This window comes from Aquila chrysaetos, chromosome 1 (genome assembly GCF_900496995.4).
Source record: "Aquila chrysaetos chrysaetos chromosome 1, bAquChr1.4, whole genome shotgun sequence".
NCBI classification, from domain to species: Eukaryota; Metazoa; Chordata; class Aves; order Accipitriformes; family Accipitridae; genus Aquila; species Aquila chrysaetos.
This window is the reverse complement of record NC_044004.1, coordinates 70250698-70275920: the sequence shown is the minus strand read 5'-3', so window position 1 is coordinate 70275920 and position 25223 is coordinate 70250698. Positions and strand designations below refer to the sequence as shown.

Sequence of the window (25223 nt, the reverse complement as noted above, 5' to 3'; positions counted from 1 at the left end):
GAGAAGAACCATCCCAAATGGGTATGGAAGAAGAATTGGGACATCTTAAAACATGCAGTGAATTTCATCCACATCCACCTTATTCCTTTCAAAAAAAAAGCAGTAGGGACAAACTTCTGAAAACTGTATGCAGGGAGATTAATCTCTTTTTCACAGAGAATTGCCATTACTTACTGCAAATGGTCTAGGCAGAAAAAATCTGGTAAAGGTAAGTAATGGACAGCAGAAGCATATAAGAATCTGTTCTAGATTTTGTTTAACTTTTGGGCAGCCAAATCCTACATTGCTTCTAGGATCAAAATGCAGATTTGAGGTTTTAGCCTAGCTCTACATAAGTATACAAAATAAGTCCCACCCTGCCCCCCCCCCAATATTTATAATTTAAGAACGTTAGACCTCAATGGAACAACTTTAAAGGGACACTCACCACTCAGGATTTATCATCTAATTTAATTTGTGATTTAGTAAGAATAAAAATACTATAGTGCAGGGTTAAAAGTAAATATTGTCTTCATTAGAAGGACTGGGCTATTATTTGACTTTAGAATGTGCACGTATTCCCCTGATCACAATAAAGTTTTCAAATGTTAAAGTAACTTTTCACACAAGATGCAAAATCAGGGAGTTTCCAAGTATAAACAAGTATTTTACTGGCACTGTATTAGTAAGAGGGGAAAAAAGGGTTGTTGAAGAAATGAGATTCAGGTATGCACCCGAGCGTTGGCCTCCAAATTAACACCTCCTCCTTATTTCTTATCTTCACTACAATTATTAGGTTGCTTTGGTTTTCTGCTTTGTTTTGTTTTCAGAGAAATGTTCCTACTCTTTTTTACATGTGCTGGTTCTGTTGGTCCTCAATAATCCCAGGTTCCCTGGTCCACCGCAGTTCTCTCAAACCACAGTTAAGACAGATCATTTAACATCACCAACTCTTTTCAAATTCCCTTAGCACAATATAGGCCTTGCAGGATTTTTGCTTAATAGATTACACTGTCTATTTGGTTTTTTGGGTTTTTTTAAGCTCAAAAGGTCATTTCAATATTTTCCTGTGAGTGACAATTATTACGTCGATTCCTTCGTAATCTGTATTTATTACCTTGCATATGATACTTTATGGAGTGCTTTCAAAATGTAATTAGCAAAGCATTAAAAATATATATATATAGTATTTAAAACACAGAAACATCGGAAGTGTCATACTGGATCAGCAAGTAGTCTGCCAAAATCAGAACTGGAATATTCTGACGATGGTAAACAATCATAAACACAAGAAACTACACTTTTGCAACCAAAATGCAAATTTTTATACAACATTTAGTGTTAACAGATGAGCTTTTTTCCCCTACACACATTTAAGCAGGTGATCAACTGCTCCCAAAATGCTTAGTTGCAGTTAGAGACTGGTTTTTGTTCATACACTAAAACAGGATTTATCTTTTCCTGTGACCAAGAAAGCTATCCCAGAGCAATCTGGAATGAGAAAGACCATGCTCAGTCCTGTATTAGAAGATGATGGATGAACGATAGAAGTACAGGTTTAACGCCTATTTTGGAAGGGAATGGTTTGTGCCTCACCTACTAAATGCAGCAGATTCATTATAATAAAAGTAAATGCACCCAGTTCTCTATAAGAAGAAATTATTCTGCTATGCATTTTAGTTGTATATTGAACTAAAACCTGATTGCTCCATTACTCAGTACACAAAAAAAATGTTTTGTTTGGTCTATGTAGACAGCTAGAAATAATTAAGAAAATACTGCAAATTCTCCCCAAATATGTATCAGATATCTCAAAAGATGTTATCATCATTTATACCTCTATTTTTTACAAATATTCAGAACCATAATGTATCCCTTTTTCAGAAATATTCTAGGTTGCAAACTTATGTATATGGAACACAGTGCACGGTGTTTACCTCTGACACGCGCTGCTATGCCTACCCACGCACACACGCACAACTGTGGGAGTAAGGCCGCAATGGGAACATGTCCTGGTGAGAATATAGAGCGAAACAGCGTATGCAAGCAATAACGGCAGCACGGTCATCGAAAACACGTATTTGAGACGGTGATTGTGAGGACTGGCGTTAGAAATCTGACACCAGCAAGAAAGCAGCAACAACAACAAGACCTTTGTAGTAATTCAGAACAAATGTGCCCATTTCCTTCAAGAAGATCTCAAAAACTGGGCGGGGGCTGCACCAGCAGGAAGAGGCAGAAAGGCATGCTATAAACAGACAGAAATCTTTGTTCGCTCAAAATACAGTGTTTTTCAGGAAATAATTCTGGTAGCCTCACAAAATAGAAAAGAATTATCCTAAGTTCCTTGAATGATTTGTGAACAATCAAAAGAAAAGAAATTCAAAAGAAGAAATAATTTGTTCTACAGTCTTTTCTTGTTCTTTGTATGAGCAAGAATTAGTACAGGAGGAAAAGACCAGCTGCCTTTTCTGCACAGTTGTCACTGACGCTGGCTTATTCCACTGGCATGCAGATGCTACGATACGTTATAGTCCCTGACCACAGGACGCTGGCAGATCGCAACTGAACAAGCACCCAGTGCACATCAGAACATAAGACCACTGTCGCCACAAGAAAAAAAACCAAGGCAGCACATGCTGCTATTTCTGGACTGATGACAGACTGCCAATCCCATATTAATTCTGTACTTTTCTAGCACAACGTGGGCAATGACAACTACTACACTAAGGATATGCAAGGCATAGCTAGATGTTACTGTTATCCTGTAGACTGTTAAATGTAACTTAAGTTAGGTTTCAAGAAAATCTGACAAAACTACCTTTAAGGCTGGTTTCAATGGGCAGGTGGTATTCAATACCAGCAGAGCAGTATATTCAATGGAACGTGCAATTAAAATACACACACCCACTTTTCCAATTTTTTTTTGGCTGCTATGTAACCATGTACCATGTTACCTGGGAAAAACTGATGGAACGCATGAAAAAAGTTTAGAAGAGGAAACAGGGCACCTCTGAGTATTTCAGAAATATGATTACAAATATTTCATTTTTATGTGTTTTACTTCTGCTGAATACGCCAGTATTTAATAAAAATCAATCTATTTAATTCTTAACTGCTCCAGAAGAGGAGAGGCTACTTTCATACCTGTATGCTTCCCAAGCTCTGCAAGAGTATCCTGGTACATGCTCAACATCTGATCACAGTGAGCAATAACACTTTTGCGCATATTGTCCCAGTGAGGAGCAAGTTCTCCCAAGTCTTTAAGTTCCTGATTCCTATATCGAAAGGCAAAAAGAGAAGGCACTAATTAACTCATTAATCCATTAACATTCATCCAAATTAATTCAATTAATCCAAAACCAGTTTGTTAGAAAACATGAAAAGCACTTCCTAACTGGAATAAAATCTGTTTTCTTGACACTTGTAAAATCTGCTGATTTCGCTCTGTTGTTCAGCCACACAATAAAGAAAGTCAAATCAGTGAATAATACAGTAATTTGTGTTCGAAACTCATCTGGTACAAATGCAATGGCATGCAAATTGAAATATTATTTCTTCCCTGGAAGCAAGAAGGCTTCCAGGCTCCAGAGAGCTGTGTTCAGAGCAAGTAACTTTTTCTGAGGCAGTATTAAACACTATTGTAAAGAATACAAAGTTTGCTCCTTTTCCAACACTCACAGCATAGCTGTTTTCATACACGCTATTCTTTGGATACTTTCATACACATCAAATACCATTCTAGCGGCATTTCTACAAATGTCAGTTTAACCAACACACAAGCCCTCACCACATTTCTTTGGTGTTCAAAACAAAACAAAACGCAAACCAAAAAAACCACCAGTCCCCTAAAACATAATCTTCAGCCTTACAGCTGTGTTCATGAGGTCAAAACAGCAGTGTTATGGTAACCAAACATGTCACTGAAAATCCAAAAGGAAATCCTTTAGCAAATTATCAGTTTTCCTGTACACTCTTGAGAGCTGACCTGAGTGAAATAGAGATCACTTTAATTTCCTACACAAACAAGCATAGTTACAGTACACTGGGCTTTCTGTTTGTTTTCCCCACTTGCAAAGTAAGTTTGTCCTATACCTATCCCAGAGCCACGTTGGGGGACCTGCTTTTAAAGAAACTGAAAATGAAAGATCTCAAGTCTTCAAACGCTTGGAATTGTTTAGGAGAAAACTTGTGCAACGCAACCAACTAGCTTTCCTCATTTTCCTCAAAGTATCAAGCAGACTGTTTCACTGCAATTCAACTTCCAGGCGACAACTCTTGCATATAGGAAAATTACTGAAAAAAAAAGGAAAAACAGGGCAAGAGGGGGCAGAAAGGGGGAGAAAAAGACCAACGAGGCTGGAGCACAGGAACATAGAGCTACGCTTACTGCAACAGTTCTGATCACTAGCCAAAAAGTCTTAGAATTATTTCTTAAACGCTGATACACTGATATTTTCCCCATCATTATTAGCTTTGCATTAGAGTGAACAGTATTAGAATAAGCTATATAGGCATAATTCTGCTCCTGGTTAATACAACCACCAAAATCAAACAGATTGCACTGGAAGCAGAAATAAGGCGTTTTGTTTATACATGTCCTTAAAAGTATCAAAATGGAAATGAAGATTACAATACATGAACTCGTTGGGAGTTTAGTAATGACATATGATTATTTTTTTCCATTTCATTCAACCTGAAGAACAGAAGTAGATAAAACAGTTCAACTTTCCTCCATCAATACAAACTGGCAATGCATAAGAATCATCAGCAGTAAGAGGACAAACCCACCATTTTCAATCACCATTTTCCTTACAAGTTTTTAGCAGCTTAAAATGAGACATCCCATTAAATTAAAATCTCAGGGCTTCCTCCTAAGAACAGCTCATAAGATTTGGCAGGGTATAAAATTTTATTTATTTGCAGTGAAGATACTTTGGCCCTTAATATTTATGTTGTCTTATTTAGGAACAATGTTTGGACCTGGCTGAGCTGCAAAACTTTACTGCTCCTCCTATACAGGAATATAGTATTCTGCAGCAATTGGAGAAATACTACACAGTGAGAGGTGAGCACATCAATACACCACATTCAGAGCCCTCTATCCCATGGAAAACCTACTGTTGGGGCTCTGCTCCCCCACCTCTATCTAAGCCCACTCCTGGAGCTGTTGGTCCCATGCTCAAGCCAAGCAACAGCAGGAGTAGAAACCCCTTATCTCAGACTAAAATATCTAACCAAAACCCAAAACTGGTTTAACTGGCTGACTATGAGTTAACTCCATTGACACCAACAGCAACAAGAAGGGAAAGCTCAAATCCCACCATATTAACTTTAACATATTTTCAAGGAATGTCAAATTCTGCTCTTATTGCTGTCGACAAGGCTTGTATTTGTTTCATCTCAGAAACACATAAGCATCACTGATGTCAAAATACAGCCACTAGTATGTCATAAGAAGACGCATCTTATCTGCAATGTTTTAATAATGTAAGTGTGCAATTTTATAGTAATCTAGAGCCTATATAGCATGGAAACTTTAAATATGACCTTTTCTAAATTTATTTTTATTTAAAAATACAGTAAAATCAAAATGAGATAACAGGATTTTATGGCATAGACACTATTCCTCCAAAAATAGCCTCCTTGCACATTTTGTATCTTTTTTTCAAATGCAAAAATATAAGGCATAGGATTTAGATATTAGTTGTGTCTTATGATTTCTTACTATTTGTCACTGCTGTTGTTGACTCAGTACAACTCCAAGTTATGGCTGGAAAAAGAATTCTCTGTTCTACATCTAAGCTCCATCAACAATATTCCATAGTACCAACATATATTATCATTATTGTGAAGGGCCCCTCCCCAAAGCAAACAAACAGATTGAGAAACATAATATTTTTCAAATTTGGAAATTTATAGTTCGTACTAATACCCAAAACAATATTCTTTAAAAAATAAATTTTTAATTTGTTTTAATAATACTATAATACTTATACCAGAACTTATTTCATTGAATAATGTTAACAACACACTTCAACCAGTAATTGTGTCAAACAACAATTGGGCTATAAAAGAAAATTATTATTTATAATATATATTAGTTCTACAGAGGGCAAACTGGTTACTGATTCACCTTCTCAATGCAGCCATGGAATTCTGAATCGCTTGTCAACAGAGCAGCAAGCTCAGAGCAAACTCAATATTATTATAATAGAGCTATTTATCATCTTCTTCCCAGACTCCAAATCCCCTTTCAATGTCTTTTCCAGGTAACTGCACTCATTGCCATGACAGATACTGTGCTCAGCATCAACTTCAACTCTCCTTACAGAATCAAATCCAAGCTTTGACCACATCTTGCTGTTCACCTCCTCAAACTGTCTCCTGGATAGTCGTTTCTGTCAATGCACAATGGAAACTCTCACCCAGGAGCGTCTCAACTTTCATTGTCTCCTGCCTTAAGTACTTCAATATCTTCCTTGGTGGCCTTGATATAATCTTGCCCCATTTGTATCTAACCAGAATGTAGATGTAAACAGTCTGCCCCATCCCTCCTCCTCCACTTAAATGTTAGCTCATTAGCTCATTTTTAAGCCTTTCTCAGGTACTTCCTGTTTTTCACATCCATTCTTTCCTTTAGTAGACTAATTGCGCCAGCTTTCACTGAGCACTTCCCATTATGGTTGGAAGCAGTTCCCCACTAAAAAAATCTAAAATTTACCTGTTACTCTTTCTTCAAAACCCTTTTATGCCATTATGGCAGAAAAATTCAATATTGGATCCTGATCTGCTGAAAATACTGTATACCACGCTGATTGTTAGTTAGTATAAAGATTAATGATCATTGGTGCTAACACAACACAATTTTAAAGAGATGGAAAATCCCAAGAATAAGTTATGAGACTCCTCAGGATCCCAAAGCACCATTAGAAATGTCATCAACCTTCATTTCAGGCTCCTACTTAAAACCCAACAACAACTTTTTCTCAGAATGACTTACTGATTTACACAGCTACAATTCATGGGCACTTTGCCCTATAGGGGCTTGAGATTTACCCAGCCTTCCCCTGCTGATGGAAAGTACGGTCATTGTGCAAGCTGTTACACTGATATGCAGGGTGGTTTAGGAGGATCTGTGCCTGGACTGAATTTCTTTATGAACAACTACATCAGGGCAACCAGAGATCTGTAAGCACTACATGACTGGATAAATTTCTGACATTACTAGCAGTTAAATACTGTTGCCATTAGACTCAAAGTAAAACTACATGCAAATTTTTTGTTCCAAGAAACTGTTCAGTGAGGCCCATTATCAAATGATGGTTGAGCACCCAAGGCTCAGATTAATATTCTGCCTTTTCATTTACCAATTCATGCTTTTTTTTTTTTTTTTTTTTTTTTTAAGAACAGCTTAGGTGCATGATTATAGTAAACTACTAGAAGTACCTGAAAGATGCACAAAGAATTTCCTGTGTTATTCACGTTGATAATTTCTACTTAAACAGTTCCTGCTTTGTGCCATGCACTCTAACGACCATAGTAAGAGAAAAAGACTCATCACTTTGGATATGAGGATATAGGAACAGCTTAGAAGTGTAAAGGAAACATATCGAATGCTGAAAATGCAAAATACTGAATTCTGTAAGGAGTACTTTGAACGAGTGGTATGCATCATGTTCAAAAATTATTTGAAGAAAGCCCTAATACTGAAGTCAGGTTACCAATGAACTTGTTTTTGCAAAAATACCACTAGCTGCAACAGTCCAGACACCATTGTGGAAAGCACAGTGAAAACCTGTGGTCAGTGACAATAAAATCAAAATAAACCAAAAACCAGCAGCAAGATATTAAGATGAGCAAGATGAGTCAGAAGGGGACATTCCCTCAAAGAACCTTTTTGGATCTGATTATTCTGTCTCAGAAAAGGGAACAGCAGGAATAGCCATTTACATCATTAAGGACACAGCACAAATCTTCACAAATTGAAAGATGAAGTTGAAAAGGTCAGAGTAATTATATGAAGAAGAGATAATTAAGAGGACATATGATAGAAGCACATAAACCACAAATGCTGTATGAAGACAAAGTAGTAATTTTTGATTCATTCAGCTTCAATAATCCAGTGATGCAATTCCCAGTGAAGCAAATATGACAAATTCAAAACCAAAAAACAGAAGTGATTTTTGCCGCCACCAAGAAAAATTAGCTTCTGAAATCCACTTTCACAAAACGTCAGAAGCAAAGTGCTTAGCGGGATTCAAAACAGGATGAGACACTTCTGCAGATTATATTTGCAAAAGTTTTATAATATTATAAAGGCGACAAAGTTCTGAATATTTATCAAACAGGAGCTTTGGAGTAAATATACACCATAAGCTTTGGGGCATGACTCTATCACTCATAAGTAAAGGAAGATTAGAAGTTTCCTTCTAAGGAAAGGAGCACAGGAATTATTTTTCCTAACAAATTTTACTGTAAAATGTACATGTTTATGGATAACCATTTCATCCTTTTTTGTAGAATAGAAGCAAATAAAATTACCTCATTTTTCTTTACAAGTTATGGCCCTGTGATATACAGGCAATAACCCATCAGAACAACAAAACATACTCTCCAGAAATAAAAGAATCATAGCCTTTTCACTATGTTGTTTCTAAAACAGACAAATAATTACTAAGGAGGATTTAATCCCTTCTGGGGAAGCTACCACAAAAATTAATAAAAGGATATTTTTCTTTCTTTCCTAACAGTTTTCATTTAGAACCTCTTGAAAACAGGTGCCATTTTTCTCTTCTCACAGAACTTCCAAGAATTATCACAGGTTCTGCTAAGCCTGACCTGACAGGTAACTAAAAACTAAAATGTAGGTTGTGCCTACCTTTTGCCTGCCTGTGCTGGTTTTGGCTGGGATAGAGTTAATTTTCTTCACAGTTGCTAGTATGGTGCTGTGTTTTGCATTTGTGCTGAAAACAGTGTTGATAATGCCAAGATGTTTTCCTAACTGCTGAGCAGTGCTTACACAGAGCCAAGGGCTTTTCTGCTCCTCACCCCACCCCACCAGCCAGTGGCTGGGGGGGCACAAGGAGTAGGGAGGGGACACAGCCGGGACAGCTGACCCCAACTGGCCAGAGCGATGTTCCAGACCGTATGATGTCATGCTCAGCATACAAAGCTGGGGGAAGAAGGAGGAATTGGGGGGACATGTTTGGAGTGGTGGCGTTTGTCTTCCCAAGTAACCGTGATGGAGCCCTGCTTTCCTGGAGACGGCTGAACACCTGCCTGCTGATGGGAAGTGGTGAATGAATTCCTTGGTTTGCTTTGCTTGCGTGTGTGGTTTTTGCTTTACCTATCAAACTGTCTTTATCTCAGCCCTTGAGTTTTTTCACTTTCACCCTTACCCTTCCGATTCTCTCCCCCATCCCACTTGGGGAGGAGTGAAGTGGCTGTGTGGGGCTTCGTTACTGGCTGGCGTTAAACCACGACAATGCCTTAAACATTTGTTTAAAAAACCCAACCAAACAAAACCAAACAAACCACCCCCAAAAACCAAGCCACTAAACACATTAAAAATATTTTAAAACCTGTTTCTTCTATGCATATGTGGAGAACAGACTGGGATTTGCAAAGGCTTGAGAATATTTTATACTGTTCCTGAGAGCTGGAGGTTTTTTAAGTTCCTTTTGCATTTCTATCCACCACCATTCCCTTTTACTAACCAAAACTGTAGACAATATATAAGCTAAATTAAACTCGTATCTTCCTTCCTGCCTTAAGACTCTTTCCCTTCCTTGGGTATTTTATTACCTGGGTTTATCTCTGAAAGACTCAAGATCTTCAAACAGCATGATCATTTGAGATTAATTCTATGATTCGCATTTAATAGCACAGGAGAATTCTCCCACATCACATGATTGCAAAGAAATTCAAATTCAGTAATACTCAGAATGGCATCTGTGGAATTTACATTTTAATCCTAAATTATATTTTAGTAACTAGCAATGGTTTATAGAATTGTTTTACATGTTTTTTTGTTTGTTTGGTTTTTAAATTTTACTGTTTCATCAGGAAACGCTGGCACCAGCTTAAGACAATGTTGCTTCAGCTCTATGATATAAGCAAAAACATTTTATTCTCATAGTTTATAACTTCATTTCTTTCTTTCACCTTGGAATCATATACGTGGCAAGATTAATCACATTATTAACTGCATGATTACTCAAGCATTTAAACAGTTTTGTGGGTTTCTGTTTTCTTTCTTCCCCAATTTATTAATCAGAGTGCCTCATTCAAAATAAACAGTGAGAAGCTTTATGACACGAGCAACATAATAAAACTGTACAAAGCTTTTTTAATCACTTTAATGCCTTTACGCCTCTAATTTATACTCTCTGCACCCCCACTGACATGAACCGACAAAATACACCCAACTTAGTGCTATTAGAACCACAGATAAGTACTGGTAAGTGCAAAATCTCTAGTTAACGTAAAAATTCAAATGCTTTTTGTGATGACAGAATTTGAGTGTGTTAAAATAATTATAAGCTTGGGAGAAAGATTATTTTTTGCTTTGGTTTTGTATTGTCCCTCACTATAATGTGGGGGGCTCTGATAAGACCTACAAGTTATATCATTTGCTCAATGTGGACTTCTTTAAGACTGGGGCACGCCATGCACAAATATAACATCTGGAAATTTTAGCAGCCAGTCTCTGAGAAGCATTGCTGACTGGTACAGCATGATTTTCTGGAGTCTTAAAACATGGGTGGATTTTGCAGAAAACAACAAAAAACCCTCTTTGACAGGACAGTCAGAATGTAAGTTAACATTTTACAGCTTTCAGCACTGCTGAATAATATGTAATTTTATGTAGAGGTAACTATCAGAAAACAAAGCAGGTAATGTTACTCCATTCCAATGCACTACAACTTTAAACACCCAATAACAAAGTGAAGTCCAACAAATTTTACTTCATTAAGTCTGATATGAAAACTCCCGTTAGACTTTCAGCGAGGCCATCTTTTCCAAAATTAGCTATGAACAGTGAAATCAAGAGGACAAAGAATTATGTAGTATTCATACATTAACAACATATTTTATCCTTTAGTTTATAAATTAATGGTTAATACACTGATCGTGTTTGAGGAGGGCAATTGTCTAAACACTACTCACAAAAATCAAGTTGCACTTACATTCATATACTTGTATTTCTCTATGCAGTAACTGATGGAGAATAAGAATATAACGGTTTTACATCTTGTCTGATGCACAATGGGGTAAATTTTGCATATGCCTGTATTTCAGCTACATTTTACTGACACATTTGGGGATTTTTTAAGTGTTGAAAAAATTACTACTTTGAACATTTATGCTAGGTAGTTACTTGAAGTAAGGTTTTAAAAATCCTTAAGTGGATAGCATATTAACAGTGCCCATCTAAATGTGGTTGGTTCAGCTAGCTTCAAAAGTCATGGTAAGTTTACTCAGAGTAACTTTTTTAATGTTATTACCTCTTACCAATACGATGTTTCTGCAGTGCTCAAAAATAAGTCATGTTAAAAATAACATGCAAAGGTCCAGAAAAATCAATGCCTACTCCCAACACATGGCATTTCTGCCTGAGTCTCCATTTCTCTCTAGAAGTTGTGTATTAAAAGGTAGTAGAAAAACATACATCTTTCAGACAGTCTGAACTTTGTCCTCATTCTGTAATGTTATGAGAAAGAAATTAGAAAACAGACAAACAGCATAGATTTTTCAAAAGAAAAGGCTACTGGAGTTGGGACAGGTCAGCCATTCCTGATGCAGGAGGAAAGCTTGAGCGTGCTTTGTAGTCTGGAGAGAGGGTTCAAGGAAAGTTCAGCAATCTGTCCTTGAAATTTGTTTATGGGTTGTGACCACAAATGCCATGCGCCAAATTCAGCCATAAGTAGGTGGAATTTTCTTTCAGCCAAAGCCGAGTTTGGTTCCAGGGGATTCAAAAGAGCTTTACTGGCAAATCTGAAAGACATGTGTACCACAGCTTCTACTAGAGTCTCCTAATTCTCTTGCTGTGCTGATCTAGTGCACCACAAGTCACATTTACAACTGCAAGCTTAGATTATATGGGTCAACCAACTTTCGGAACCATTATTGTAAACTACTAAGTCTTTTTTGTAATCATTAGGTTCGAAAAACTACTTGGCTAATCTTACACGATAGTTGCAAAATATCTGGACAAGATTTGTGTAAAGCAATATTGAAAACAGGGGAAAGGACTTATTGGAAGTCCTTCCTCAAGAAGGAAACAGAAATAATTTCTTAATAAAAACCAGCAAAGCAGACTGTATGACCCTTATTAGAACAATAAAAATGACCATATAGCTCCTATTAAACTTCTTCCAGGGAGGCTTGAAGGATAAAATCTTTAATGTATACATATCTTTAAAAACATTATTTCACACTGAAAAACAAAGTTAAACATCCTTAGAGGTTACATATTTCAGAGTATCATGTCAGTAAATGAAAAAGTTTGTTTAACAATGAACACTGTAGTTTTATCAAGAGAGAAATAATCTTTAAGAGCTATGAGAAAAGGGAATTTAAATTATAATTTAAAATACAATACTGAATGGGATTAACACTTCACTTGGATATTTTGTATAGGTAATTGCTTCAGACCCGACTATACTGAAGCCACAATAGGAATAAAATGAAACAGGCTGAGGATAGTAAGAAGTGGCCTCCAAGACAAAAATGTTTATTCTTTTATACTAACTGGGCAAAAAAGATGCAGAGAAGAATACTTCAGAAGAGAATAGCCTAAAGATGGTACAGTGTAAATTTTGTACGAGTTCAAAAACTAACGTAACAATATACTCCTAACATCGTTTTGCTAGTTTACAAATGTAAAGAGTCCACAAGAGCACACATCTTTGCAATTATTTCAAAAAGCAAAGCCCATACAAAGCTGAAGCTCCAACCCACACGCTTATATGATGATGACAGGTGACACAGATGCCCCATTCCCACCATCTGCTAGTATTCTACCACAAGTTGTTACTCCTCTTGGTTGGTCTTACCCCCCTCCCTCAGATTGATACAATCACTTTGTTTCTCTTTCTCTCACACCCACACTTTCTACTAGGCTTGAACAGCTAACCACGTTGGCAGTCAGGAAAATCAGAACCACTTTCCTCAATCTTTGAGCAACTTTTACTTCTGTTTCTTCCTTAAAGCTTTTCTTTATTTTGGTAAGTAACGAATAATTGTTAAAAAAACCAATCCATGGTGATTCTTTACTATGACTTTATCCAAGGAGGTGAATGCTATAATATGAAATAACAGCAAGCGCTATTACTTGCATTATGCCTTTGCAGAGAATCATGCAGTAGTAGTAAAAGTGGTTAAAGTAATCCTCTAACATTTAAAAGGCATTTGTCCATGGGGCAAATGAAAATCTGGGAAGTGGATGAACTGTGCAAGTCAGCATAATCTATTTTTATTGCTTACTAAAAAAACCTCACACATTAGTATTCTCAAACAGGATCAGGCCATAAATGCCTAAACACAGTATTAAATGAATAAAATAAAGTATTATAACAATTCATATGATTTTTATAACCCATCATCACCATGCATAAGTATGTATCAGTCCATTGACTTTATTAAAAGCAAGATTCTGGTCTCCCACATGCTGTTCTATTGGCATAAAAAAAAATCATACAGAAGCAGCAGATGGGGTGAATGAAAAAAGAAAAGAAGCTCCTATTGCAGGACAAACAACCACTGTAAACAACCACAGGCAACCCCCGCCGATGGAGAGAGTTGCCTGAAAGTGCACAGGACGGCTTTGGGATGCAGCGCTAGCTCACAGTGTTACTCTTACATGAGACCAGATGCCCACCCATGTGTGAGGCAACTTTCATGGGGAAAGAGGCAGTATCTTCTTCTGCACGATCCATTATCATTGGAAAAAGAAGGTATGCTTTCAGGGAAGCCTGGGACTGCTTAAAATATTGCTTTTTTCCACAGTTGTATCAGCACAGCTCACAAGTATTCAAGGGCAGGCTGCCACTTCAGTCGCTGCAGTGGGAATTTGGACACACAAAGGACTTGGGGACACTTGTGCTCCCTATCCTCTTTTTCCCCAGGCCATCCATATTGTAAAGATCCTCAGATGTCCCTCCTGGTTACAAGGCCAAACATGAACAAAGGGTTCCTTTTCTTATGCCAACTAATTTACATTAGTTAGAGGAATGTGATTTATTTTCTCATTGCTTCTTTATTAACTACAAACATGTCATTTTCCACTGCTTGCATCATGTTTGTCTGCAATATTAGCACTGCCCAGACACAAAGCCAAACACACTACAATGTAGCTCACACCCTTGTCACATATTCTTCCTTTATAAAATATGAACTTTTCAGAATATTTATATTGTTAACCAAATGTGGACGCTTACACATTTAAAGTCATGACTGCACTCTAGCACAGTTCATTGCTCAGAACTTATGAAGTCACTGGAGTCCTAAAAATTCTGAGCAATCAATTCTGTTGTTCAGTTACAGCTGTAAATTGTTAGCAGCCCAAAAGATCGCTATATTTTGCCTATTTCATACTACAAATTAATATTTTTAGCTCATCACATTATTCCAACTCAGAAAAATAAAATTTAGTATTTACTATTGCTACTTCTTCTTCCTTACCTTCTCATATCCTCCTTTATGTGCAGATTGATCAGTTCTTTAGGAACATGGAAAGAGAGGGTAGTCTCAGCCATCTGTTCCCGGATCCGCATCCACTTGTTGTCAGAAGTAGGGAATCTATACAACTTACAGATTGGGTTTTTTAACACTGCAGAGAGGAAAAATTATATCATTGCTTTACTGTGGTTATATGACTCTGAAAATTTATGACAACAGTTTCATCCAAAAATAATACGTTATTTCCCCCCTTGCTTCCAGAATTAAGTTTAGAACCATTAAAATTCTATTAAAAACATCCAATTTTTGTTTAATTTATTATAGCAGCATGTGGATGACAAAGTATTACTAGTATAGTAGATAAATCACATTTTACCCTCACAGTAGGTATCCTGTGAATTTAGCATTTCAGTGTACTGAGAATGTAAATTATGCTCTCTATTCTTCCACTTAAGATACAGTTAGGAAAAACATAATGCACAAATCAACAATGAACTCACAGTCAACACCATCGCTTACCATCTTAGAATCGCTCACATTGCTAATAAATTGCATGGGACAAGTGAAGCACGCCTCAGAATTTAGCTATATCTGATGCATCTTCTCCATGATATGCACACACAGAAGTCATTAGTACAAATAGATGGTGTGCACGTACATTAAAAGGAACTTGACCATTGACATGGTCAAGACGACGCCATTTTACAGTCAACTAGATCATTGACATGGTCAAGAGACTGCCACTACATAGAAATAAACATAACAATCAGGTAAATATGTTACACGCACTGTTCTCAGATCACTATTGTAACTTCACATCGGAAAATCACGTTACTTGGTGTCTTGGAAAGTTATGCTTAAAACCCACCATGATTTTTATCTTAAAGCTCTCACATGTTGGCTATGTTTCCATTCAGATGTTACAATAATGTCCTATAATACAGCTGGGAAATTTCCACTCTCTCCTTTCCCTCTTTTTTTTTTTTTTTTTTTTTTTCTTGTTTCCCCTACTCAACTAATTTTCCAGAAAGCGCAAATGGGGAAAAAAGCTGAGAAAGAAAAGTTTTGTTTGACTACTTTGGTAAGCTCACTTGGCGACAAATGATTGTCATTTAACACACACATCTACTGCTTCCTAACTCAGAATGACTTTGAACAGCCATCCAAATCCTCCAACAGTAGCTTTCTATCAGCCTTCTGGATAAAGCTGCCTTAGAGCAGGCTCCCATTGATCCGCCACTGAATGGTCTATAACTCAAAGGAATGCATTTCCCATGTGTGCTGCAAGGAAACTGTTGCTGTCAAAACGATATCTACTAATAGAAATTTCAGCTTCACAACTCACTGCCACAATTATTGCCTATGTAGGCTCGTTTATAGAGAATGAAAAACACGGATGAAGTTATTGAAGATACACAAACTATCTTGTCTATCTAATCAAACTGTTTTTTAACAGAAGTCCTTTAGGAAAGGCCTAAAACAAGACCACAGATTCAAAGATATCTGCAATAAAACAGTTGTTGGCAACTCATAAAGAAAGGAATGTTGTAAATAATCATGTTTAAGTAATTGCAGATGTATTGTTTTCTATTCCCATCACCCTACTGAGATCTCTTTAATCATTAGTCTTCAGTAAGAAACTGGAAGCCTTTTTAGAGTCATTTTGCATTTATTTGTGATTTTACTTACAAAAACTAAATTCTGACTTACTGTTATGAAATAAACTTAATAGATGCTTGGTAGCTATGGCATATAAATAACAGCAATTTTTCTTTACTACTAACACCCAAAATACCTCAATGTTCAAGCACCTTTACACATATTTTTCAGCTTGAGAATTCTCACCACACAGACTTAACTGTTGTCCACTACAAAAAAAAGCATCTCCAAGTCCGGTGCCTATGATCAACTTATACCCAGTCTCTGGGCTTTATTATATTACTTGATTAAAATATGTTGGAATGCTTTCCTATTTTCCTCCTCTTTTGCTGAGATTGTTCTAATTAATGAAATCGGTTTTGTCAATAATATTGACAGCCTCTGACATCCACAAAGTAGATACATGGCACCAATCATCTTCCATTAACAAGACAGGAAATTACAATCTTCAGATGTCAGGGAGAGCTAAAGAAATTAAGGGCTAATTCAGGTCTGCTCTTAAACAGAAACCTGCCAAAACAGATGATCATTTGGGGTTGTTTGGGTTTTTTGTTTGGTTTGGGGGTGGGTTTTTTTTGTTTGTTTTTTTTTTTTTTTTTTTTTTTGTAGTGCCCCCTGTTCACTAGGAAGCAGGCTGATACTTTTTACCGGGACATTTCAAAAGATGATGCCCCAGATGCAAAAGGCTCTTCTCTCTATTTTACCTTTTCATATCTACTTCCTAAGAAATTATCAAAGGATGGTTTTCCGAGAACAGTGCTTAAATTTGCACTCAATCTATTGCATCCAAAAATTCACATTTGTCTGTGAGAACCTAATGCACACACATATCTCCACAATCTCTTTCCTCCCATCTCCCCACTATCACAATGTGCTGGTTTTGGCTGGGGTAGAGTTACTTTTCTTCATAGTAGCTAGTATGGGGCTGTGTTTTGGATTTGTGCTGGAAACAGTGCTGATAACCCAGGGATGTTTTAGTTACTGCTGAGCAGTGCTCACACAGAGCCAAGGGCTTTTCTGCTCCTCACCCCACATCACCAGCGAGTCAGCTGGGGGGGGGCACAAGGAGTTGGGAGGGGACACAGCCGGGACAGCTGACCCTAACTGGGCAAAGGGATGTTCCAGACCATATGATGTCATGCTCAGCATACAAAGCTGGGGGAAGGAGGAGGAATTGGGGGGACATGTTTGGAGTGGTGGCGTTTGTCTTCCCAAGTAACCGTGATGGAGCCCTGCTTTCCTGGAGACGGCTGAACACCTGCCTGCCGATGGGAAGTGGTGAATGAATTCCTTGTTTTGCTTTGCTTGTGTGCACAGCTTTTGCTTTACCTATCAAACTGTCTTTATCTCAGCCCATGAGTTTTCTCACTTTTACCCTTCCGATTCTCCCCCCCATCCCACTGTGAGGGAAGTGAGTGAGCGGCTGCGTGGTGCTTAGTTGCCAGCTGAGGTTAAACCACGCCACACCACCACCATCACGGGAAAAAAACCAAAACCAAACAAAAAAACCAACACGACTGCAGCATGATAGCAATGAAGACTAAGAATCACTTTGAAGACGTGGATCCAAAGTTGTGACTTTTACCATTATTAGAATTATTAAACTACTCTTCAGGTACTACCTCTGAGACTGAATTTTCAGATGGGGATAATCTCAAGTGTGTTGCAAGTTTTTAAAAAAGGCCAAAATATGTCTCCATGGGTTTATGAAGAACATTTCATTTACAAACTCAGAAAAAAGCCCGGGAATTTTGTTTTCACAAGGAATCCAATTAATTCCCATTTGCAGTCTTGCTAAAGCTTGAGAGTGTCAATAAGAGCTGCACAATACTTTCTCTTTTTCTGATAAACAGAACTACTGAAGTCACGTGAGTCCCAAAAATCTCAGGTGTATTTTCCTTTCCAATTGCAACAATTGCTTTTTAATTACAAGTTGTCTAAAAAAAGAAATCAAGAAGGCATGTAAACTCACCCAAATAGTAAGAATGGCAAGACTAGATTTAGCTTTTATAAAAAGTAGTTATTAAAATGAATGAAAGTTTCATAAAGGTAATCCTTCCTGTATTTAGACAGTGATCATGAAAGGCACTGAAAAAAAAAAACCAAACCCTCCAGATGAACTGCAGTGGTTAAAAAGAGAAAAAACTATTTTAAAAGCCTTTCTCTATAGCATGAAGCCTGAAAGCCAATGCCATATATTTAACCATCCATATTTTTGGACGTTCTCATTTTTAAATTTAAAGACCTCTGTGCTTTTTATTCCATGCGATATCCTTCACACTGGTTTGCCTGCAAGTAAAATAAAAAATTAATAAAAGATTGAATACTTCGTTTTCATTTTTGTTCCCGATCAAACATAGATCAAAGCATACCACTGACATATACTAATTTACTAACAGTGTTTCTTTTTATATCTTCCTTTGTAGCATACGTTATTATGCATATAATCTCAGGAAGAATAATTTAAACTTTCTTAATTTTTTGCTTAATTTCAATTACTTTCATTCTCTTTTTTTATTGTAAAGTGCAATATGTTTACATGCAAACAATTGGCAAACTCTCTAGTGTTATAAATAACTGAATTTTGAGACATATAAATTCAATCTCTTGAGGTATAAATGGAATAGCGATAAGCCTCTGTGAAATATGATACTCATTCCCACTCACTCAATAAGTGGCTCATAACTCACTTGAGGGCTCTGAGTTCCTTATATTAAGATTTAAATTTCAGAAGAATGCCAATGTGCATCTATGCCTGCAGGCTTAAAGATTCACATAGGGGTATTTTTTCAGTTTCATAGTTTTGAAGGCCTGATAAACAACATGAGACAGAAAGAACCAGAAATCTTTACAACAGTATACACATGTACTAAATACATATATATATATGGAATATATACTGTACTGTAGATAGTTCTGTAAGTACGCAGCAGGGAAAGTAGTGCAGGCAACGTTGATGTTATCAGGTTGCCTGCAATATACTTCTACCACATTACTGATATTGTTCCTTCAGTCCTTTTTTTTTTATTGCCTCTACTTTTGCCACACTGAAATTTGTCTGGCTTAAACTGATCATTTTTTTTAAATTTTCAGTTAAGGTGGTCCAGCTGCACAGAATGAGGCCAGAAATCTGCAACAGAAAGTTCTGTGCTTTATAAACTTGAATTCTGACGGTAAATCTTTAACAGAGATGTGCATTTTACCATGCACATGGCAATCCACCCAGATCTGACAATGACTTAAGCCTTGGGAAAGAAATCTCGGTATGTAAAAACACAAAACTTGAACTTAACACATCATACATGCACCAAGGGTCTACCTTTATTGAAAATTCTTGCATCCTTCCCAGCTTCTAATATCAACAAGACCATGCACGTCATTCGTACAGAGTGGATGAATATGTTTTTGGGCAGAGCTACTGTGTGGTACAATACGCTTAAGGGCAGCACTGGCGCCCATATGAGAAAGCCAGTCTCCAGGCAACACAGAGAGCTTTGATCCACACAAAGCCCAGTCATGGAGGCATGCTGGGGAAGAAGTCTGGCTGGTTGGGCAAAGAGGCTGAGAGTTTAAAAGGAGGGCTAAAATTTTCTAAAAAAAGAAATTGACAATTCAATAAAAGAGTGGGATTGACAAAACCTTGAACTAGTGCCAGGTGTCAGCAGGGAAGTGGAGGCAACACTGAGGTGAGAAGAGGAAGTCACAAGTACAGGAAACAGACTGACGAATAAGTATTTATTAGAACAAACTTCCTGTGACTATAAACTCTTTCCAATATCCTGCATGCTGTCATTTCTTGCATATGCATCTGCAGTTCTGCTCTTTCCCCTCAAGACTTAAAATTAAAAAAAAAAAAAAAAAAAAAAAAAAAGACAAAAAAACTGCATGGTATGTTTAACTTTATAAGCCCTAGCCATGTTGGGTGGCATGGGGGTTTTGGTTTTTGTGTGTTTGTATATATGAGAACTATAAACATAGAAATGTTAAGCACTGTCTAGATATACTGTAGAATCATGTGCAAGTACTCTTGACAAAGTGATCTAGATTTCATTATTCATAAAACTGACATCTACCTTGGAAGTTCCAACACTTTGAACAAAATACATTCTCCAAACTAGAGCATTTCCCCATCCCAAAAAACTCAGCAGAAAACCCCAATCAAACCCATGCAACGGAGGTAGCAAATTGAAAAAAATCAGTTGTGAATCAGTAACTTTTTCTCTGAACAGAAACATCATTGCTTTAAGACCCACTTATCTGGATGACATACAGAATCAGAATCAAAGAACGGCTGCACTGAGTTAGACCAAATCATTTGACTGGCTCTGTATCTTTTCTCCAAGAAGAGCCATAAATAGATACCTGGACATGCAAGATACTCTCCCTGCCTCCAGCTATTTTCAGTTCAGGAATTTCTGGAGCCAGATGTCATTCCTGTACATCTAGTAATTTTCAATTAATATCTTTTCCACAAACATACCTAGCCTCACACTGAACTGATGAGAAGAAATGGCAGTTCTGAAGAAAAATTTTTTCCCTGTTTCTGATCTAGTGTCAACAAATCACAGAAAAAAAAATTACAGCATTCATACATACACAGAAAAAACTATTTTTTCAAGGTCTCTAGTGCTTCCTTGAGACTGCAAAACTAGTCTAATAAGTCTGTCCTATCAGTGAAGTCATATGAAAAAGTTTCAGTAAAGGTTTTAAAACTTCAGCAACATTTCTCCTCAACTCTTTGCAGCAAATACACAGAATTCTTGACAGTGCTGTAGTTTCAGATGACCCATGCAACATATTTGTGACATTGTTACTGCAGAGTAATGGAGATTCATAAACTTGGGCTAATAAAACTTTTATGGTGCAGCATATCAGCATGTAATATTTCTCAATATAATGAAAGAGAAATAGATCTAGTTCAACACTGTACACTCAAGCCCAGAGTTGACCTAGAATTGAGAATGCCTTGCCAACAGCTTCCTTCATTTTAGGACATATAGCTTCCAGATCAAACTGAAATTGCCACTTCATCAGCTATGAGACAGATTAATTCTCCAGGGTATTCAATTACAAATAACGCATAATTACTTTAACAGAATGTCATGCAATGACATGACAAAAATTTATGAGGTTAATTCCATGCCCACCGAAGCCACTGACAGTCTTGAAAATCATTGAACGGTAAAGATGCAGGAGTGGGAGATTTTAGCAGTGTTTCAGAAAGCATAATTGACATACATTTCTGAAAGTTTTCCTCACATTTCTCAGTAAAATGATACTGTCAAATATGTATAAAACTTTAAAATATTAAATTTAAAAATTTGTGCATCATTTGAAGAGCCTTTTAAGAGCTCTGCCCCGAATCTTTTTTTTTTTTTCTTCAGTTTCTGACATAGCATTGCAACAGCCATCTTTTACAGATGTTAGAATACTTACCTGCATTTAATGAAGGCAAGTTGTCTTTACCACTTATGCCTTCAGCGGTTGTACATTCACGAACCAATGCACACTACAGAAAAAACGCAACCACAAATGTAACACATTCAGGTGTTAGAAGGAAATTCATAGCAGTTTATAAACGGCACACTGAAAAACTGATAATATAACTTCCCAACCCTTAATTATAATTTACAGTTTTCTCTTTATATTTCTGTTCCAATATGCTGTAACACAATCAGAATTATAGCAGAGAAAATGGCAAAATATGATCAGCTATTCCATAATAAAACAGAAAGTTTTCCTACCAGTACAATGGCAGAGGTTAAAATAATTTTTGACAAGTTCTGTGCTTTCGGAGAGGTTTCTTTTGACAAGGCAGTTTTCACATGCACAGTGTCAGAAAGCACTCAATGAATTTTTAAACAAGGGAAAAGCAGAAACCACAAAAAGTCTTTAAAATATGCTCGCAGTTTGTGATTAAAGTCATTTGTTATACAAGTGAATCGGAAGATTTCTTTTATAAGCTTAGTGTATAAAATAAAAGTATAAAACATTTATGGAAAAATCAACTAGTGTAAACCTATGTTAAATGTACTAGGAAGTATATTTTTAATACTCCTCCTCCCCCCAGTCAGAAAAAAAACCCACAGATAGCCTCTAAAGGTGATAAGGAGGTATGTTTCCACGGCTTCCCCAGTTTCTAGATGTTCTGTTGCAGAGCTTGAAGCAAAGAGCAAGACATGACGTACTCTCTACCAGTTGATATCTCAGATTGAATTTAACTGTCACCCTACTCTTCCATGAGGAATTCCCTGCACATAGTTTATCTAATGAGTTAGCAAACCTAATTCAGAATTTATTTCTTTGAAGTAATTCAGTAACTCTGCATTCCCACAATTGCATCCTCACTATGAATGTATAAACCAAGACTCCATGATGCAACTAATCCATAAAAACTAAGGACTCCTTCAAAGACCACAGAAAACACAGCTGTCACAAGGCTGTTCTTTCTTGACAAGTATTAGAAGCCTCTAGAAAAATGCTCTAAAAAGAATTCTGGCTCCCCCAAGCTAGACACAGCTCATTAATTACATCTCAAATAATTGTGAGAAGTTCATTCCACATTTTGAAATGGAAGAAAAGCAAAATGAAAGAGAAGGCTGAAAAAACAGTTCATGTTGCATATCTTGTGGAAGTTTTATAGTACAAAGCCAGAAAAATTTCACAGTGTTTGTTAGCTTCTTTAGAACTGGTCCCACTGGTCCATTGTTTTAAAAGGGCACTGAAGTCTTTTGGGAAGAGTGGTGAAAAAAAAAAAAAAAAAAGGTGTAAAATCTATCCTCAGAGTTTGGCCCAAAAGCAGACTGTTTTGGCTGAGCAGAAAAGGTATTCAGAGCAATGCCCTTTTCTCTGAAAGTATATTCTTATATGTTACTTCCAAACAAAAAAATGCAGTCCTTAACTTCATGTTCCCTGTAGCGTTATCTAAAATTAGTTTTTTTCATGAAGAACAGAATATACCACAGTGTATAGTAGCACACCATAGTATAAGGGCTGCAAAAATTCTGTCAGTGAGAATGGGACTGCAGAGGCAGAGATGCCAGCAGGAGGCAACTCTGTACAGGTATGTCAGTTGCCATCAGCCAGGGACCCAGTTAGAGAGATCTTTTTTTATTAACTGCAAATCATTCAAACCCAGATTTCCTCGCTCTGAGCAGTCACTTCTGAATTTCTCCCAAGCCCAAATCTCTTGTCATCATAGACACACCCCATCCTTTCCACCCTCCCTCCTTTGGTTCTCCGTTCCTCTCAAATCCACTCCCCCCATATCATCTCCAGCTTCGGTCTCCACTGCTTTTGCCTATAACAACCTGCCTACTTAAAAGCATTTTTGCTCTTTCTGAGCCCTTCTGTCCTTCCTCTTGTCCCACACCATGAGCACCCCAACTCAGAATCCCTACATGCACTCTGGTCAACACTGTCCTCTGCTAGCACTCTGAGGCACCATTGCTGCGCCATCCCTCCCGTTGATTATCCCCAGCCACTGTGTGCTCCCATGAAATGCAGCTGAACCTGCCCCTTTGCAAGGGGATTCACCTCTTCTTCGGCTTGCCTGTCTGTCATTCTTTCCAAGTTTTCAGTATTGTGGGCACAGGTTGCACACAAAAATCCACGTGAACGGGACTTCAAGGGCAGAAAACAGAGGAACTGTCCAAGGGAAAAAGAAGTCAGATTTATGGCGTCTCTATGGACAGCTTTTTGATCAGGAATGATTAAATATGGTCAGTTGAGGTCAAAATCAGCTCTTTTTTTCCTAAAGAAGGGGAGGGACTAGGAAACTGAGGATAGAGTATTATTCTGTACATTTTCATGAAAAACTATTTTTAGTTTAGGGAGATTAAGTGTACGTAATACTTTATTCCAGAAATTTTTGATTAAGCCCTTAACCCAATTTGGAATTAGTAATTTAGGCATTTGGTACAGCTGATCATTCCAATTAACCTTGTGCAATGAACTGAGTTTCTACCTTTTGATCCTGGCCATCTGTTGTGATGTGGTCCGTTTCCCCATCCTCTAGCTCTCCCATCTTCACAAGATTGACTTCAATGGTACCAACTGTCTTTCCACCATCAGAAGTCCTGGAAAAAACCCCATGACATCAGGTCATTTGCAGCATCACAGTCCTTCAGTAAAAATACTGTCAGTAAACATCTAGTCCCTTCTCCATTCTGTATAGCTAGTCACCTGTATTGAACTTGTTATTTACAATCATAAAGCAAATGTTAACAATAATGCATATTGTAATTTCTCCAAATTCTTTATAGCAATGAAAGTTTTCATCACAAAACTGAGGATGGGTAAGTGCTATAAATGGCAGAAGAATCCATGAACACTGGCAAGTTTTCATTCTAGACATTATTCTGTCTGTGGACCGTCAGAGAAGGGCTGTAACATCGCACCAATACCCCACTTATGACCCGCAATCTCACTGCACAGTACACTCCTTTGTTTCCTAACATAATATATGAAGAAAGGACATGCTCAGTATATTAATAAACCTCCTGCTAACCCAAAATAATGAAACTAATCTGAACTTCACTTTTCCTTTTGTAGTCCCTTTGCAAAGTAATTATTCAGAATCAGCCCCATTTCTTTAACTATATAGGAGAAGATAACAGTTCCAGGTGAATTCCTTTATTATCATCTCTGCAAATAGTTTACTTCCAATTAAGCAAGATAAATAGCAATTCAGATTTACTCTCCAAACAAAGAGTATTGCTCACTAGCTTTTGAAAGAAACAAGGGTTTAAACTCCAAAAAGACACTGAATGCTTTTTTCAGCTTTCACTGGTAGCAAAACACCAAGATTCACCACACAGTCTAATCTCCCCTGGCTTATTCTGAACAGCTGGATTTTTTGAAAGGAAGGAAAGAAGGGTAACAGATCATTTAATAATAAT

The 25223-nt window shown here is 37.2% G+C and overlaps 1 protein-coding gene and 1 long non-coding RNA gene across 15 annotated transcripts in view; one reads left to right on the top strand and one right to left on the bottom strand.

Annotated features, from left to right (window-relative positions):
• INPP4B (inositol polyphosphate-4-phosphatase type II B) overlaps positions 1–25223 on the bottom strand; it is a 391067-nt gene that overhangs the window by 140864 nt on the left and 224980 nt on the right. For all 14 annotated transcript variants that reach the window (XM_030016394.2, XM_030016386.2, XM_041123453.1 and 11 more), the window contains 4 exons: positions 24290–24401; positions 21760–21832; positions 14668–14815; positions 3127–3257 (listed from right to left, as the gene is read on the bottom strand). In XM_030016394.2, coding sequence (XP_029872254.1) covers positions 3127–3257; positions 14668–14815; positions 21760–21832; positions 24290–24401 — 464 coding nt within the window. The remainder of the gene's footprint in view (positions 1–3126; positions 3258–14667; positions 14816–21759; positions 21833–24289; positions 24402–25223) is intronic.
• LOC121233303 lies at positions 9990–24902 on the top strand. Its single transcript, XR_005932376.1, has 3 exons — positions 9990–10441; positions 12625–12689; positions 24588–24902. It is a non-coding gene; the product is annotated as an uncharacterized LOC121233303 (long non-coding RNA).